The sequence below is a fragment of the Dermacentor andersoni genome, chromosome 4, assembly GCF_023375885.2.
Source record: "Dermacentor andersoni chromosome 4, qqDerAnde1_hic_scaffold, whole genome shotgun sequence".
Lineage (NCBI taxonomy): Eukaryota > Metazoa > Arthropoda > Arachnida > Ixodida > Ixodidae > Dermacentor > Dermacentor andersoni.
In genome coordinates this window covers 221,806,693-221,820,529 of record NC_092817.1, presented here as the reverse complement: position 1 = coordinate 221,820,529, position 13,837 = coordinate 221,806,693, and the positions used below count along the sequence as shown (strand labels likewise).

Below are 13,837 nucleotides of genomic sequence, written 5' to 3'. Positions count from 1 at the left end.
TGAAGTATGGTACGTTGTAACAAGTGTAGACTGTACCCATAGTAGCTACAAGACAAAATATTTTGTCATGGAGATGACAATAATTTGATTGTTATGAACAGTAACACCTGAATTTCTTTAGTTCATGCTCGTAGTTAGCGAAGAAAGAATTATCTTGTAGAAATTCAGTGACATACAAGTATACAGTTTAACACTGCAATAATGAAATCGGTGGGGAAAGCAAATTCACTTTTGCAAGAATTTTTTTGTTGCCTAATGAGACGACATAGACAGGGAATGCACCGAAAAGTGAAAGTTTACTGTCAACATTTTGTTGGCCTGTTTTGGCAAGTCTTGTTCGAGGCTATTTGCACCATTTTGCCGACAGCACAAAGTGTGCCTCATGCTTCGGTCAGTGACGGTGGCATTGGCACAGAGTGACATTCTCTATCACTTTTGCAAGGGTTGGCAACTCAGCACTGGTCTTGTTGGCATCTTCAAGCAACAGCGTTCCTGCAGTTTGCAGTCTTGGCATGGCGCCAGAAACGCTGCTGGCTGTGTGTGTGGAACACTGTGGCCTGTAGACGCATCCAGTTCCAATGTCGACTGTGGTTGCTTCCATTCCCCTTCACGTCCACTCACATACATATGGGCCTTCCCCTAGAGCAATGAGTTCATCTGCTCTTGTCCATACTTACCTTCACTCACACTCATGCCTGAGTGCGGAGAGTGCCTACCAATGTGGCATCCACTTCTGTGTATTTTCCAGGCAATTGTGAAAGTATATTGTATATATTGTTCTTGTACTGTGTAAGGTTGGCTGTGTTGGATGGAGGCTCCATCTTTTGCATCGTTATCGATACGGCGATCACCATACTGTTTGCCAATATTTTTTTAATATCACCGTGCCAGTCTATGTCTTCCTGATAATAAAGCCATAACTGAAGGAGGACCTTGGCACTAATGACAGTATAATTTCAGTGAGCTACAATAGGAGGCATAAGAAGATTCCTCCCTGTCCCCGGTCAAGTCCTTGCCTCCTCCTCCCCCCCTGGCTGTTATGCTTGACATGCTTTTGTTGCAGCCGCTGTTCCGGGCCCTGTTGGTGCCACAGGGGGAGCACAGGGGCTGCCCCACCCAGCATGGTGGCCACGCTCTGGCCCAACAGCAGTATGGCATTTCTTTTGAGGACGTACCCCTGGTGAGTAGTCACTGTTCTACGTGCACCTCTCGTGGTATGTGCAATTTTCCGTTGAGAGGTACTTCCATCACGCCGAATTGTGGTGCTGTGTCAGCTGCATGAAATATTTCATTTATTCGTACCAGTTCCCAGTGAGGAAAATATAGCGCCACAAAAAGACGATGCACTTAGGAAGGGTAGACAGTCAAGCTGAGCTACTCATAGCTCACAGCTACTCATAGCTGTTTAATAGCAGGACTGTTTCACATATATATCACCTTGTCATGCATGCACGCAATAGAAATATAAACACATCACAAGAAGAACAAGTGCAAGTCAAAGACATTTGCACAAGATGTCCAACTCGGTTAAGAAGTGCGATTGACAGCTCACTTATACAATGACCTCTGTTCTTTTTGATAAAAGAAAGCTTCCGATGCAAGTCTAGAAGAAGCATTGCCATTCCTGCCCAGGATGGTAGTCTCCAAAAAACGAGCCTTGCAACCACACACAGTAACATGGGCATTTTCCTCTTGCTTAATTTTTTAGAATACTCCTATGGTGAGCCATCGGTGTTTCATCGACAATAACGAAGTGACGCCTAAGCACGCAGCCCGCACACCACATGCTCGAGTCAGCACTTGAACAAGAAACAAGCGACTGCATTGAATGATTTCATCTGTGTTCAACCGACAAGTAATAAAGAATGTGGGAGATCATAAACCACACGTCTTCCCACAAGTGGTGACCATAGACGCCGGACAGCAACAGGTCACCTGCTCATCCACCCGAGTTCACAAGGCCATTCTCATTTCCTTGGCTACGCTGGCAGAAACCTCTTGTCAAAGCAGACTATGGACAACGCACCCCCTGACAACACCTTGATGAATGCCATGGCAACTGACCCTGTCGTCGCCAACATCAAGCTACCCGAACTCTTGCAAACCAGCCCAGAACTTTGGTTTCGGAGCATCGAGCCACTTTTTCTATGGCACCCCATGACGTCACAAACCGCGAAGTTCGACCACATCATCGGTGCATTACCAGCTCCCGTCATCGGCACCATCAGAAATATTCTCCGCTCCCTGCCTCCTCAAAGCCCATATGATGTTCTGAAGAATGAACTCGTACACCGGACATCCAAGTCGGAACAGCGTAGATTGCAGCAACTGGTCACAGAAGAGGAGCTTGGTGACAGAAAACCCACGGAGCTTCTGCATGGCATGCAGCACCTCATCAGAGACCGCTCTGCTGCACTGGATGCCTCCATCTTGTTCGAGCTGTTCCTGCAGCGACTACCTCAGCAGGTACAGATGATCTTGGGCACATCGTCATCCGAATCGCTTGACTCACTCGCACAGATGGCTGATAATATCACAGATGTCATCATCATCATCAGCCTGGTTACGCCCACTGCAGGGCAAAGGCCTCTCCCATACTTCTCCAACTGCCCCAGTCATGTACTAATTGTGGCCATGTCATCCCTGCCAACTTCTTAATCTCATCCACCCACCTAATTTTCTGCCGCCCCCTGCTACGCTTCCCTTCCCTTGGAATCCAGTCCATAACCCTTAATGACCCTAATGACACCTATCATTTTTCTTTCCATAGCTCGTTGCATCGTCCTCAACTTAAACAGAACCCTTTTCGTAAGCCTCCAGGTTTCTGCCCCGTATGTGAGTACAGGTAAGACTGTTATATACTTTTCTCTTGAGGGATAATGGCAACCTGCTGTTCATGATCTCAGAATGCCTGCTAAACGCACCCCAGCCCATTCTTATTCTTCTGATTATTTCCGTCTCATGATCCGGATCCGCGGTCACTACCTGCCCTAAGTAGATGTATTTCCTTACCACTTCCAGTGCCTCGCTACCTATTGTAAATTGTTGTTCTCTTCCGAGACTGTTAAACATCATTTTAGTTTTCTGCAGATTAATTTTTAGACCCACTCTTCTGCTTTGCCTCTCCAGGTCAGTGAGCATGCATTGCAATTGGTCCCCTGAGTTACTAAGCAAGGCAATATCATCAGCGAATCACAAGTTACTGAGGTATTCTCCATTAACTTTTATCCCCAATTCTTCCCAATCCAAGTCTCTGAATACCTCCTGTAAACACGCTGTGAATAGCATTGGAGAGATTGTATCTCCCTGCCTGACGCCTTTCTTCATTGGGATTTTGTTGCTTTCTTTCTGGAGGACTACGGTGGCTGTTGAGCCGCCATAGATATCTTTCAGTATTTTTACATACGGCTCGTCTACACCCTGATTCCGTAATGCCTCCATGACTGCTGTGGTTTCGACTGACTCAAATGCTTTCTCGTAATCAATGAAAGCTATATATAAGGGTTGGTTATATTCCGCACATTTCTCTATCACCTGATTGATAGTGTGAATATTGTGCCCATATGAACTTTTGCTCAAACCCAACCATCAACGTAGCATGTCACGCAACTGTCGCCACCCCCACGGTCACATCAGTTCATTGAGTACCCACCGCGGCACATGTTGGTGCCACCACCGGTACCGAGCCCATGTTCATCAGTGCCGCCAACCTTGTACATTTGTGGAAAACGCACGGGGCTCGCACTGAATGCAGCGAGTGCTTTCGGCCCAACAACCACCTGCCTATTTCACATCACTGACCGTGTCAATAAGGCGCGTTATCTCATCGACACCGGTGCGGAAGTGTGGTTTATGATCTCCGACATTCTTTATTACTCGTTGGTTGAACACAGACAAAATCTCTGGACGCAGCTGGCCCTCTCGTTTCTTGTTCAAGCGCTAGCTCGAGTGCGTGGCGTGCTGAGCTGCATGCTTAGACGCCACTTCATTATCATCGATTAAACGCCGATGGCTCGCCATATTCCTCTTGAAATGGGGATGGCATAAACCACACCTCTAAAACACCTAATGAATGGTTTCTCGTGTATAGTACGGCAACCTTGTCTGCATTCACAAATTCAAGGACAAAGCTTAGAAATCTTATTGGGGGCAGAAAAATCTAGAGGCACACCATGATGAATAGCAACCTATTTAGGTTTGTGTGACACTTTGAGCACCTACTGTATAACCTCCAGCCTTTTCAATGTGTTAACATTGTTTAGGTACTTCACTCACTTTCTGGAAGCTATCTGTCTATGTTTGTATGTTTGTATCTAACTGTTTTCCGACATACCTGAGTCACTTGGTAGCCTGTGGTTGAGTGGGTGGTGCCTTGGGCTGCTGTGCTGAGAAAATGGTTCAAAACAAACCATCAGAACAACTTGGGTCACTGAGTATGTGGCAATGTGTACGTACGTGCCGCTCTTCAACGAACCTCTTTCGCGTCGACACAGGTATCGGGTAGGTACCTATGTCGGTACCTAGGCACCTGGGCACGCTGTTCAAAGGAACTCTTAGATGCTTACTTGGAAGATTGGATACGTGCAACTCAGTCTGTGCTGGTCTTGAATAAACCTTGTTCAGGCTAGCTTGGGTCACTGGGTGGGTATGTGCCAGTAGGTGTGTGTCACTCTTGAATAAACGTCTGACGCCAACTTGGGTAACTAAATATGTCTCACTAGGAATGTGTCGTCTGTACAATGGCAAAAAAGATCTCTTAAATTTCTCTGATGCTGAACAGCATCGAACCCGTCACTCCCAAGGGTTCCTCAAGGACAGCCAGCTGACGCATTAGCAGGCTGCGTCACAAATGCACTTCCGTGCCACTTTTCAATGAACCCCTTTCACACCAGCACTTCAGAGAGCTGTGCCATGAATGCACTGGGGCTTGGGTCACTGAGTATGAGCCACTGAGTGTGCTGCAGGCGAGAAAAGAATTCTCAACACTTGCAGGCACCGGCGCGCAACAATTCTCGGAGGCCACGCATGGACTTCCCGGCAGTGCCGCTAGAGGGAGCAGAGAGAGTCCCAAAGAGAATTGCAAGAGAGGAGCCCAGTTGCTACCTGACTAGTTCCTCAGCATTCCCATGCACCAGCGCACCATGCATTTCAGAGGCCATGCACAGGCTTCGCAGTGACCGCACTACGCTCTTAGGGAAGCGTGAAAGACGAGTTCAACTGCAGCACACACCTCATACATAGCTCGTTACATTGGTGGGAATACGTTGTGTCGCAATGTTGATTCAGTGCTGGCGCATTTCCGTTGACAGTTGTCGTTATATGGCTTCTGCCGTGTTCTTTATAAAAAAGAACAAAGATTGTTGTATAAGTAAGCTGTCATTCGCACTTCTTAACTCAGAGTTTGACTTCTTGTGCAACCGTCCTTGCCTTGCATGTGTTCTTATGATGTGTGTGCATATTTATTGTGCACGTGTGTGACAAGGTGATATAAATGTGATAGCCTCCAGCTGTTAAACAGTTATCAGCTGCACTTCTCTTCCCTTCCTGTGTGCTTTTTGGTGCGCTAATTTTTCCTCATCAGTGATGCAAGACCAACTAACCCAACAGATAATTATTCTCTTCATGCCCGGATGTGGGGAAGGACCATGCTTTCTCATTACTCAATATAAAATTAGCAATGTTTCTCCTCAAGAAAGAAATTCTGTTTAAAACGTTGTAAACAGTGAACGACAATACAGTAATTCCTCATTATAATGAAGTCCGCGGGACAGTGAAAAATTCGTTATAAGTGGTTATTCGATATAAGCAACCACTTGAGAAAAGCTAAAGCAGACGAGCTTTAATTGCACCACAACTGCGAGGAAGTCAAAATACAATGTACAGTACAACCCCGCTGTTACGTTCCTCACTGCTGCATTTTCCCGGCTGCTACGTCGTTTTCATCCGGTCCTGGCATAGCTTCCATAGGATCCAATGTATAAGGAACTCCGCTGTTACTTAGTAGCTGTGAAAACGTTCCCGCTTGATACGTTGCAACTTAGCTCCCCGAACCCGCCTGGGCTAAAGTAGGCAACGCGCTCCAACCGCAATTTTGGCTTTTGACGAGTTTTGGCTGGGCTTGGCCGGGCTTGGCTATGGAACTGGCTGCAAGAAGCCGCACGCCAGTTCGAGAGGCCGCCACTAAGTGGCCATTTGTGAAAAATGCTCTCACTATCATCACTGTGATTACAGTCACCGCATGGTTTTTGGACGGGTCGACTCACGGAGGAAGGAAACTCGGGAGAGGCCCTGATGTCACTGTTTGTGAAGCTAAAGTGAAGCTGAAAGTTGGCGTTGCTCATGGCGTTGCTCCGCCTATCGGGCCAGCTCTCCTCTCTTGTTTACATTTCTCGCAAAACCACGCCGCGCCGCGCGCAACCGGGCTGCTCGGACGCGCGCGCTCCGCAGCAATACTAAACAATCGTTAGCACGTTAGCATGATTACGCCAAAGAGGGCAAAATTTCCCGCGGATATTCCTTCGTCCGTTGCCATTGCCATGGGTGGTGACGACGAGGAGCACGAGCTGCATGATGCCGGGGAGTTGACAAATCCTAGCTTTGGAGAAGCCGTCGCGGCTCTGGACCACCTCCGCAGGTACGTCGCACCTCACAGCGACGCTGACAGCAATGCGACCTTCCAGGATATTGAGAAACGTGTGGTGATTTCTAGCGAGTGAAAGAAACGGCAAGCCACCATTTTAGACTTTTTTAAGTCCTAAGCGCACTCTGTGGAAATACATTGTCTATAGTTGAAGCTGCACTTTTTTCATTCATTTTCGGAGCTTTCCTTACTGCTGCGTTTTCCCGGCTGTTATGTCTTTTTTTCCCCGGTCCGGCGAAAAACGTATGAACGGGGTTCCACTGTATTCAATGAAGCAAAACTTTATACAGGTGCCAAAAAGGAAGTGAGCTTTGGGACATTAGAGGTTGGATTGCGCAACATTTTGACGAGACACACAGAAGAGAAACACGCACCACCGAGCGCTTTTTCTCTTCTATGTGTCTCGTCAAAATGTTGCGCAATCCAACCTCTAATATGCTATACCAACACGCCCAGTCATCAACCTTGGAAAGTGAGCCTTGGCTGTTTCAAGTTCCTACCAAGTGCGAGCAACCCTTGCTCTAATTAGACCAAGCATTGCACGAGGCCGTGGTCGCTGCCCATGCATTTAACCTTATTTCGCAGCAGGCATAGGTACTGTGGGAGATACGGGGTTCTCCTCCGTACTCTTGGGACAAAGGAACGACAACACAGTAGTGCAAACAATCACAAGGGCATTTATTGCACCTTTCATAGATCAATGCCTGCTAGCCGAGTTGCTATACACAAAACGTGCCAATGGGCGCGCGACAAATCTAGAAGTCCGACTTACTGCGACCGGAAAACGAGCGAATATGTTCGCCCCATGCTGGATCCCAACGCCTGGTCGTTCGCGTGTTCGGTCACGCGAATGGTGGCACGTTCGAAGGCGGCCACGCGAGACAGTCTCGCAGAAGCATCGGACGGCGCCCACGCGGACGTCCGCGCCCGCCGACGATCTCGAACCAAAGAGGACGCGCCTTGTCTCTCGGCGCCCGAGTAACCCGTAACCCCGCCGCGGCGCGACAGTCGCGCCATCTCTCGCACCGCACTTGTACCACTCCGACCGCCGCGGGCGCCAGGCCACGCGAGCCATGCGGGAAAACAGCATATCAGGGGATGCGTGAGAGTCGCGCATCCCCACAGTACTCCCGCGTCTGCACCATAGTTGGCACTTCGTAGGTGGCTCTTTGTCTGCCAGAGGGTCAATTAGTATCTCCGCATTTGTCGCTAGGGCGACCACAGGAGCAGCAGCATCAGCCAATGCGAATGCCTCGAAGTCGCCTTTTAGCTCTTGGCCAGCAAACTTATGGACAGCCTCGTACAGATAGCTGCAAGTCGGGTCATCATGAGGCTGGTCATCGTCAGGGTCACTGACGACAGCGCAGGAAAAGCCAGCGTGTGCAAAGCAGTTGGCAACCTTGGAAGGTGCAAGTTCTTTCCATGAAAAGTTCAGCAAATGGGTCGTACCAAGCAAATCAGTGTTGTACCTTTTGCTGGCGTCGTACGCTGTGAGCATGCGCTGCAAAATAGCCTTGCGGTACAGCTTCCGGGAGGTCTAAATGATGCTCTGATACATAAGTTGCCGTACCATGGTTGTGTTTGCAGGCAAAAATTCCACAGTGATCACCTTGAGGTCGTCGATCTTCCTGTGGATTGGACAATTGTCAATTATGAAAAGCACTTGCTGATTCTTTGCTTCGTACCGTCTATCTAGAAGGTCCATGTAATCTTCAAAAATAGCAGCAGTCATCCATGCTCGCTTGTTACTACTGTAGATGCATTCCTTAGGAATATTTGCATTTCGGAAGCACCGTGGCTTCTCCACCTTCCCCAGTATCAACAAAGGAAGCTTGTCTTCGCCTGTTGCATTGGCACCAAACAGCATTGTGACACATTCCTTGCTCTGTTTTCCTCTGGATGAGCAGCCGCCAGTGGTAGTGAACGTGCAATTTGGTAGCATCTTGTAGAAAAATGTAGCCTCATCTAGGTAGTAGATGTCGTTCATAGTTTTCAAGTAGAGTTTAGAGTCAGTGTTGGCGCCATACGTCTACAGTGTCACGGTTCATGGCTACGCTTTCGCCAACAATCGACTTCGAGGCCATGGCGTGTCTTCTTGAACCGCTCAAGCCAGCCATTGCCGCACTTGAAATCATTATGGCCCATTTTGGAGGACAAGAGCTTCGGCTTTTGCAGTAAGTGTAGGTCCACGTACGGGGAGACTTGCACTCCTGGTGTTCTTCAGCCACTGTAGAAGTGCACCTTCCAACGTTTGGATGGATAGTTGGGCGTGTTGGTTAAGCATGATCTGAAGTGAAGGCGCTAAAATGATGGAGGACAAAGAAGAAACACACACACACACAGGGCGCACTTTGGGGTATTTCGAATCGCAATTTCTCTTTCTCTTCGAGAAGCCCACTCGTGGTGCGTTTCCCAGACTTTGCTTGCACCGGCACGCCATGCATTTCGCAGGCCGTGCACCGGCTTTGTGGTGGCAGCGCTAGATGGCACCGAATGCCCTCAGAAAAGTGCAAAAGAGGAATTCAGCTGCAGTACATGCCTCATACATAACTTGTTTTGTCATCATCAGCAGCAGCAGCCTATTTTATGTCCACTGCAGGACGAAGGCCTCTCCCTGCGATCTCCAATTACCCCTCACCTGTGCCAACCGATTCCAACTAGCAACAGCGAATTTCCTAATTTCATAGCACCACCTAGTCTTCTGCCATCCTCTACTGCGCTTCCCTTCTCTTGGTACCCATTCTGTCACCCTAAAGGTCCAACAGTTATCTAATCTGCGCATTACATCACCTGCCCTGTGCCATTTTTTTCTCTTAATGTGTGATGGGTTAGGATCGTCACGTTGCAAAGCGTGTGATGCGAGGAAGATGCAGGAGATGGTGCATGATTCGAAACACACGACAATTATATTAGACAGCACATAAACATGAATATCTTCAACTAGACCAACACATACAAGGTTGCTCGTAAACAGGAAATAATGTAGTCTCACGAGGTTGCGGTTGAAGTCCAGAGTGTGGTGAGACGTAGAGTCCTTGAGGTGGAACACTCGCTAGTAGAGTGATGACTGGCGTGGAAGAGCAGAAGCAGCAGCACGGGGCCGGAAAAGGTGGATGCGTCCTACAGCTCCGTAGATGGGAACAGTCCGCTCAGAAGTCTCAAGCAAGAAGACGGCCCAAGGCTCTGGTTTCGATGATGGACGCCCGGTAACCCGAACCTCGCGCGTAGAAGTGGGTTCTGAGATGTCAGCAGGCCAACCTGAGGCCTCGTGCAAGGCGACGACCCGAGGCGCTCCTCGTCCGAAGGGAGTAGTAGCAGAACCTTGTCTCCAACAGCTAAATGACGTGGTGTGGCCTTCCGGTCGTAGTGTTTCTTCTTGAAGCTCCTCCTTGGCTAAATGACAAGTGTCTTCAAGATGCTTCCGTAGCTCAACCACATACCCGTATGAAGTTTTTGTGTCATTATCAAGATGATCACCTGTCCATAATTCTTTCAATATAGCCATGGGCCCTCTGACATAACGGCCATACAACAAGTCAAAGGGTGCAAAACCCAGGCTTGACTGTGGAACTTGACTGCGATAAGGAAAGAGCAATGGTACCAAGTACGGGTCCCATTTCTTCGGGCTCTCTTGACACATTCGTCTTATCATTTGTTTAAGGGTGCCATTGAACCTCTCCACAAAGCCATTTGCCATCGGATGATATGGAGTTGTTGGCAACTGCGTAAAAGAGAGAAGCCGGCTTAGCTCCTTCATCAGGCGTGACGAGAATGATGTGCCTCTGTCGCTGATTATCTCCTGTGGGACTCCTACACGAGAGAACATCTCTAGAAGTGCCTCAGCTATTTTGTCCGTTTCAATGCTAAGCAGTGCCACAGCATCAGGATACTGCGTTGCCATATCGACCATTGTAAGAACGTACATATTCCCTTTCTCTGACATGGGAGATAATGGTCCCACAATGTCAATGGCAACTCTCTTAAATGGGGGTATCAATGACTGGAGTGTTTCTCAATGGTACTCGACCTATTAAATGTTTGGGAAAAGTCCTCTGGCACGTATCGCACGATTTAACAAACCGCGTGATGTCTGATTGGATTCCAGGCCAGTAGAACTCTTCACACACACACTTGTGGTTTGCTTTATCCCCTGATGTTCTGCAAGGATCCCTTCGTGAGCCATTGTCATCACAAAATGACGAAGGCTTCTGGGCACGACAAGCTGTTCCCTTTGTTTCTTTGACCGCAGTGTGTATTTTCCGTAAAGAATTCCCTCCTTTACAAAGAATTGGATGTCGATGAACATAGTCTTCATCTCTTTGTCCATTGCTTCAAAGCATTTATGTATACTGCTGTCCTCCCTTTGTCTGGTTCTCAAGTCAATTGGGCTGATGTCTAGGGGGTTTATAGCTGGTACTGGTAACGAACGCGAACCTGATCTTGTCTGTCTGGTTGTCGCTGCCACTTCCGACTTGTCCCTGGTTTCTCTAGCAGCCGATGATAAAGTGTCAGCAGAGATGGATTCATTGGTAGAACAGTTTCCACCTTCTGCCCTAAATGATTCATCCGCAGCGTTCAATGTATACAGATGTCTTTTCCATTCATTGTCAAGATTGGAGGCATTCCGTATACCTTTCACATTTCCCAGGACAATATCATATTAAGGATTGTCCATGCATAAGACCCGAGTCTTGCCTGTGAAGAACGGTGACGCGATCTCCACGTTTGCTTCAGATAGCGTCAACAATCTTCTATCCAGAAGACAGACTGAGGAAATTTTTCCTGTCAGCTTACTGTCTGGTACGAGGGACCTTTTGACAATAATAGAGTCGCATCATGTGTCTCGCAAGACAGTAGCGGGATGTCCTTCAAGCACACTTTCGGCAGTAGGCATAGACTTTTCGTCTCGTTTATGCGTTCGCATTCTCCCGCGTTCCGAACTTCCGGGAACTCGACGCAAGGTCTGCGTCTTTTCTTTAACTGCCTTGGACACGTCTACTTGCTGCATCGAGCACGAAGCCTTCTCGGTACTGTTGGGTTTTTTGTCTGTCTTATGACCAGTGTGGCGGCACTTTCCACAGAAATATGTATTTGTATTTGGACCCTTCGTATTGGTCCAGCAATCAGCAGCTCTGTGACTGCGCCTACCACAAAGAAAGCAGCGTGGTCTTTACTTCTCTTCTTGTCACTCAGGAGTTCGAGCTTGACCTGGTGGCTTGCTAGGTTCTCTCTTGTTTTTACGTTTGCCAAGGTTAACTAACCCCTGCACTTCCAGGTAATAATCAGTAGCTTCGGCTAGCTTGTCAAGTCCCTGACAGTTCCTTTCTCTCAAAAAGACTTCCAGTTTCTCATGAAAAGTCATCAGGAACTCTTCTGAGACAATCTTGTCCCACAGAGCATCGTATGTCCGGTCGGTATTGGCCATTTCTTGCCAGTGATCAAAATATCCCAATAGACGACCGGCAAACTGTCTACCAGTTTCGGAATTATCGGGTTTCGCCGACTGAAGCTTGCTTCGGTAGCCTTCCTCCATGAACCTGAAGCGTTGCAAAAGCGTCTTTTTTAACATCGCATTGTCCATGGCATGATCCGGTGCCATTCTACCGACAACACTTAACGCTACGCCTGTCAAACAGAGGCTTAGCGATAGGGCCCATTTGTCTTATGGCTAGCCCTGGCTCGTTGCGACGCTCTCAGATCGTTGAATGTACGCATCCAACTCATCGCATCCTTCGTTAAATGCTGGGATTAGCTTGTGCTGACTTTGGTAGCTCTTGGTAGCACCTGCGTGCACACTCTCTGTAAGCTGCCCAGTAGTCATGCTACCCGCTGTCGCATCGAACTTCCTCAACTTTAACTTGAGCTCGAGCACTTCCCTTTCTGCCTTTAATCTAGCTAGCGCTTTGGCATCAGCTTCTTTTGCTGCATTGCGTTCAGCCAGACGTGCTTCACGCGCTTCTCTTTCGCGTGCGCGCTCTTCATCTGCCCATTGTTTCAGTGCCAAGCCAGTCAACCCCAGTTCTTTTCCAATTGCCGTAAGCTTGTCTGTCTCCATCCTCACCCGTCAGACACGCATATGCAATGCGATGCTCTTAAGAGCGGTCCTGTCGCGGACGCCAGATATGTGATGGGTTAGGATCGTCACGTTACAAAGCGTGTGACACGAGGAAGATGTAGGAGACTGTGCATGATTAGAAACACACGACAATTATATTAGACGGCACATAAACATGAATATCTTCAACTAGACCCACACATACAAGGTTCGTAAACAGGAAAAAATGTAGTCTCACAAGGTTGTGGTTGAAGTCCGGAGTGGGGTGAGACGTAGAGTCCTTGAGGTGAAACACTCGCTCGTAGTGTGATGACCGGAGTGGAAGAGCAGAAGCAGTAGCACGGGGCCGGAAGAGGTGGACGCGTCCCACAGCTCCGTAGATGGGAACAGTCCACTCGGAAATCTCGAGCAAGAAGACAGCCCAAGGTGCTGGTTTCGATTACGAACACCCGGTCACCCGAACCTCGTGCGTTCCGAGAGGTCAGCAGGCTGACCTGAGGCCTCGTGCAAGGCGACGACTCGAGGCACTCCTCGTCTCAATGGTGGACACTCGCTCTCCCGGACCTCATGCGTAGATGCGGGTTCGAGGCTGCAGTAGGCCGTTCCGAGGTCTCGTGTCGACGACTCGAGGCGCTCCCTGTCCCGAAGACGGACGCTCGGTCAAGTGAACCTCACCGGTAGATGTGGGTTTCGTAGGCCCGGCGGCCCTAGTCGCGCCGGCGTTCCAACGATCTCTGTTGCGCGAGCGCCTTCTCATTCGCTGCACGAGACTCCCTTGTCTTTCTTTTCCTCTTGTTGAGGACAGCGACAATGTCGTCTGCTCTGGTGTTCCGTACTTTGTGAGTACTTCTTCACATAATGTCAATTAGAAGATCAGCTATACCCATTTTCTCTCTGTCCAAACCGCTCTCTTTCTGTCTCTTAACATTACGTCTAAGCATTTTTCGTTCCATCGCTCTTTGTGCGGTTTTTTTTCTTTCTTGTGTGGTTCCTAGTTCTCATGCTTCTTTGTCAGTCCCCATGTGTCAGCACCGGTAAAATGCACTGATTGTACACCTTCCTTTTCAATTATAATGGTAAGCTTCCAGTCAGGAGCTGAGAACATATACCGTATGCGACCCAACCCATTTTTATTCTTCTAT

General features: G+C 48.5%; 1 protein-coding gene across 5 annotated transcripts in view; it reads left to right on the top strand.

Annotated features, from left to right (window-relative positions):
- The window catches only part of LOC126538383 (uncharacterized), a 606,484-nt gene that overhangs the window by 551,458 nt on the left and 41,189 nt on the right, over positions 1-13,837 (top strand). For 4 of the 5 annotated variants that reach the window (XM_072288042.1, XM_055074756.2, XM_072288041.1 and 1 more), the window contains exon 32: positions 1,064-1,180. The exons of the other annotated variant lie outside the window; for it this stretch is intronic. In XM_072288042.1, coding sequence (XP_072144143.1) covers positions 1,064-1,180 — 117 coding nt within the window. The remainder of the gene's footprint in view (positions 1-1,063; positions 1,181-13,837) is intronic. 5 annotated transcript variants of the gene reach the window in all.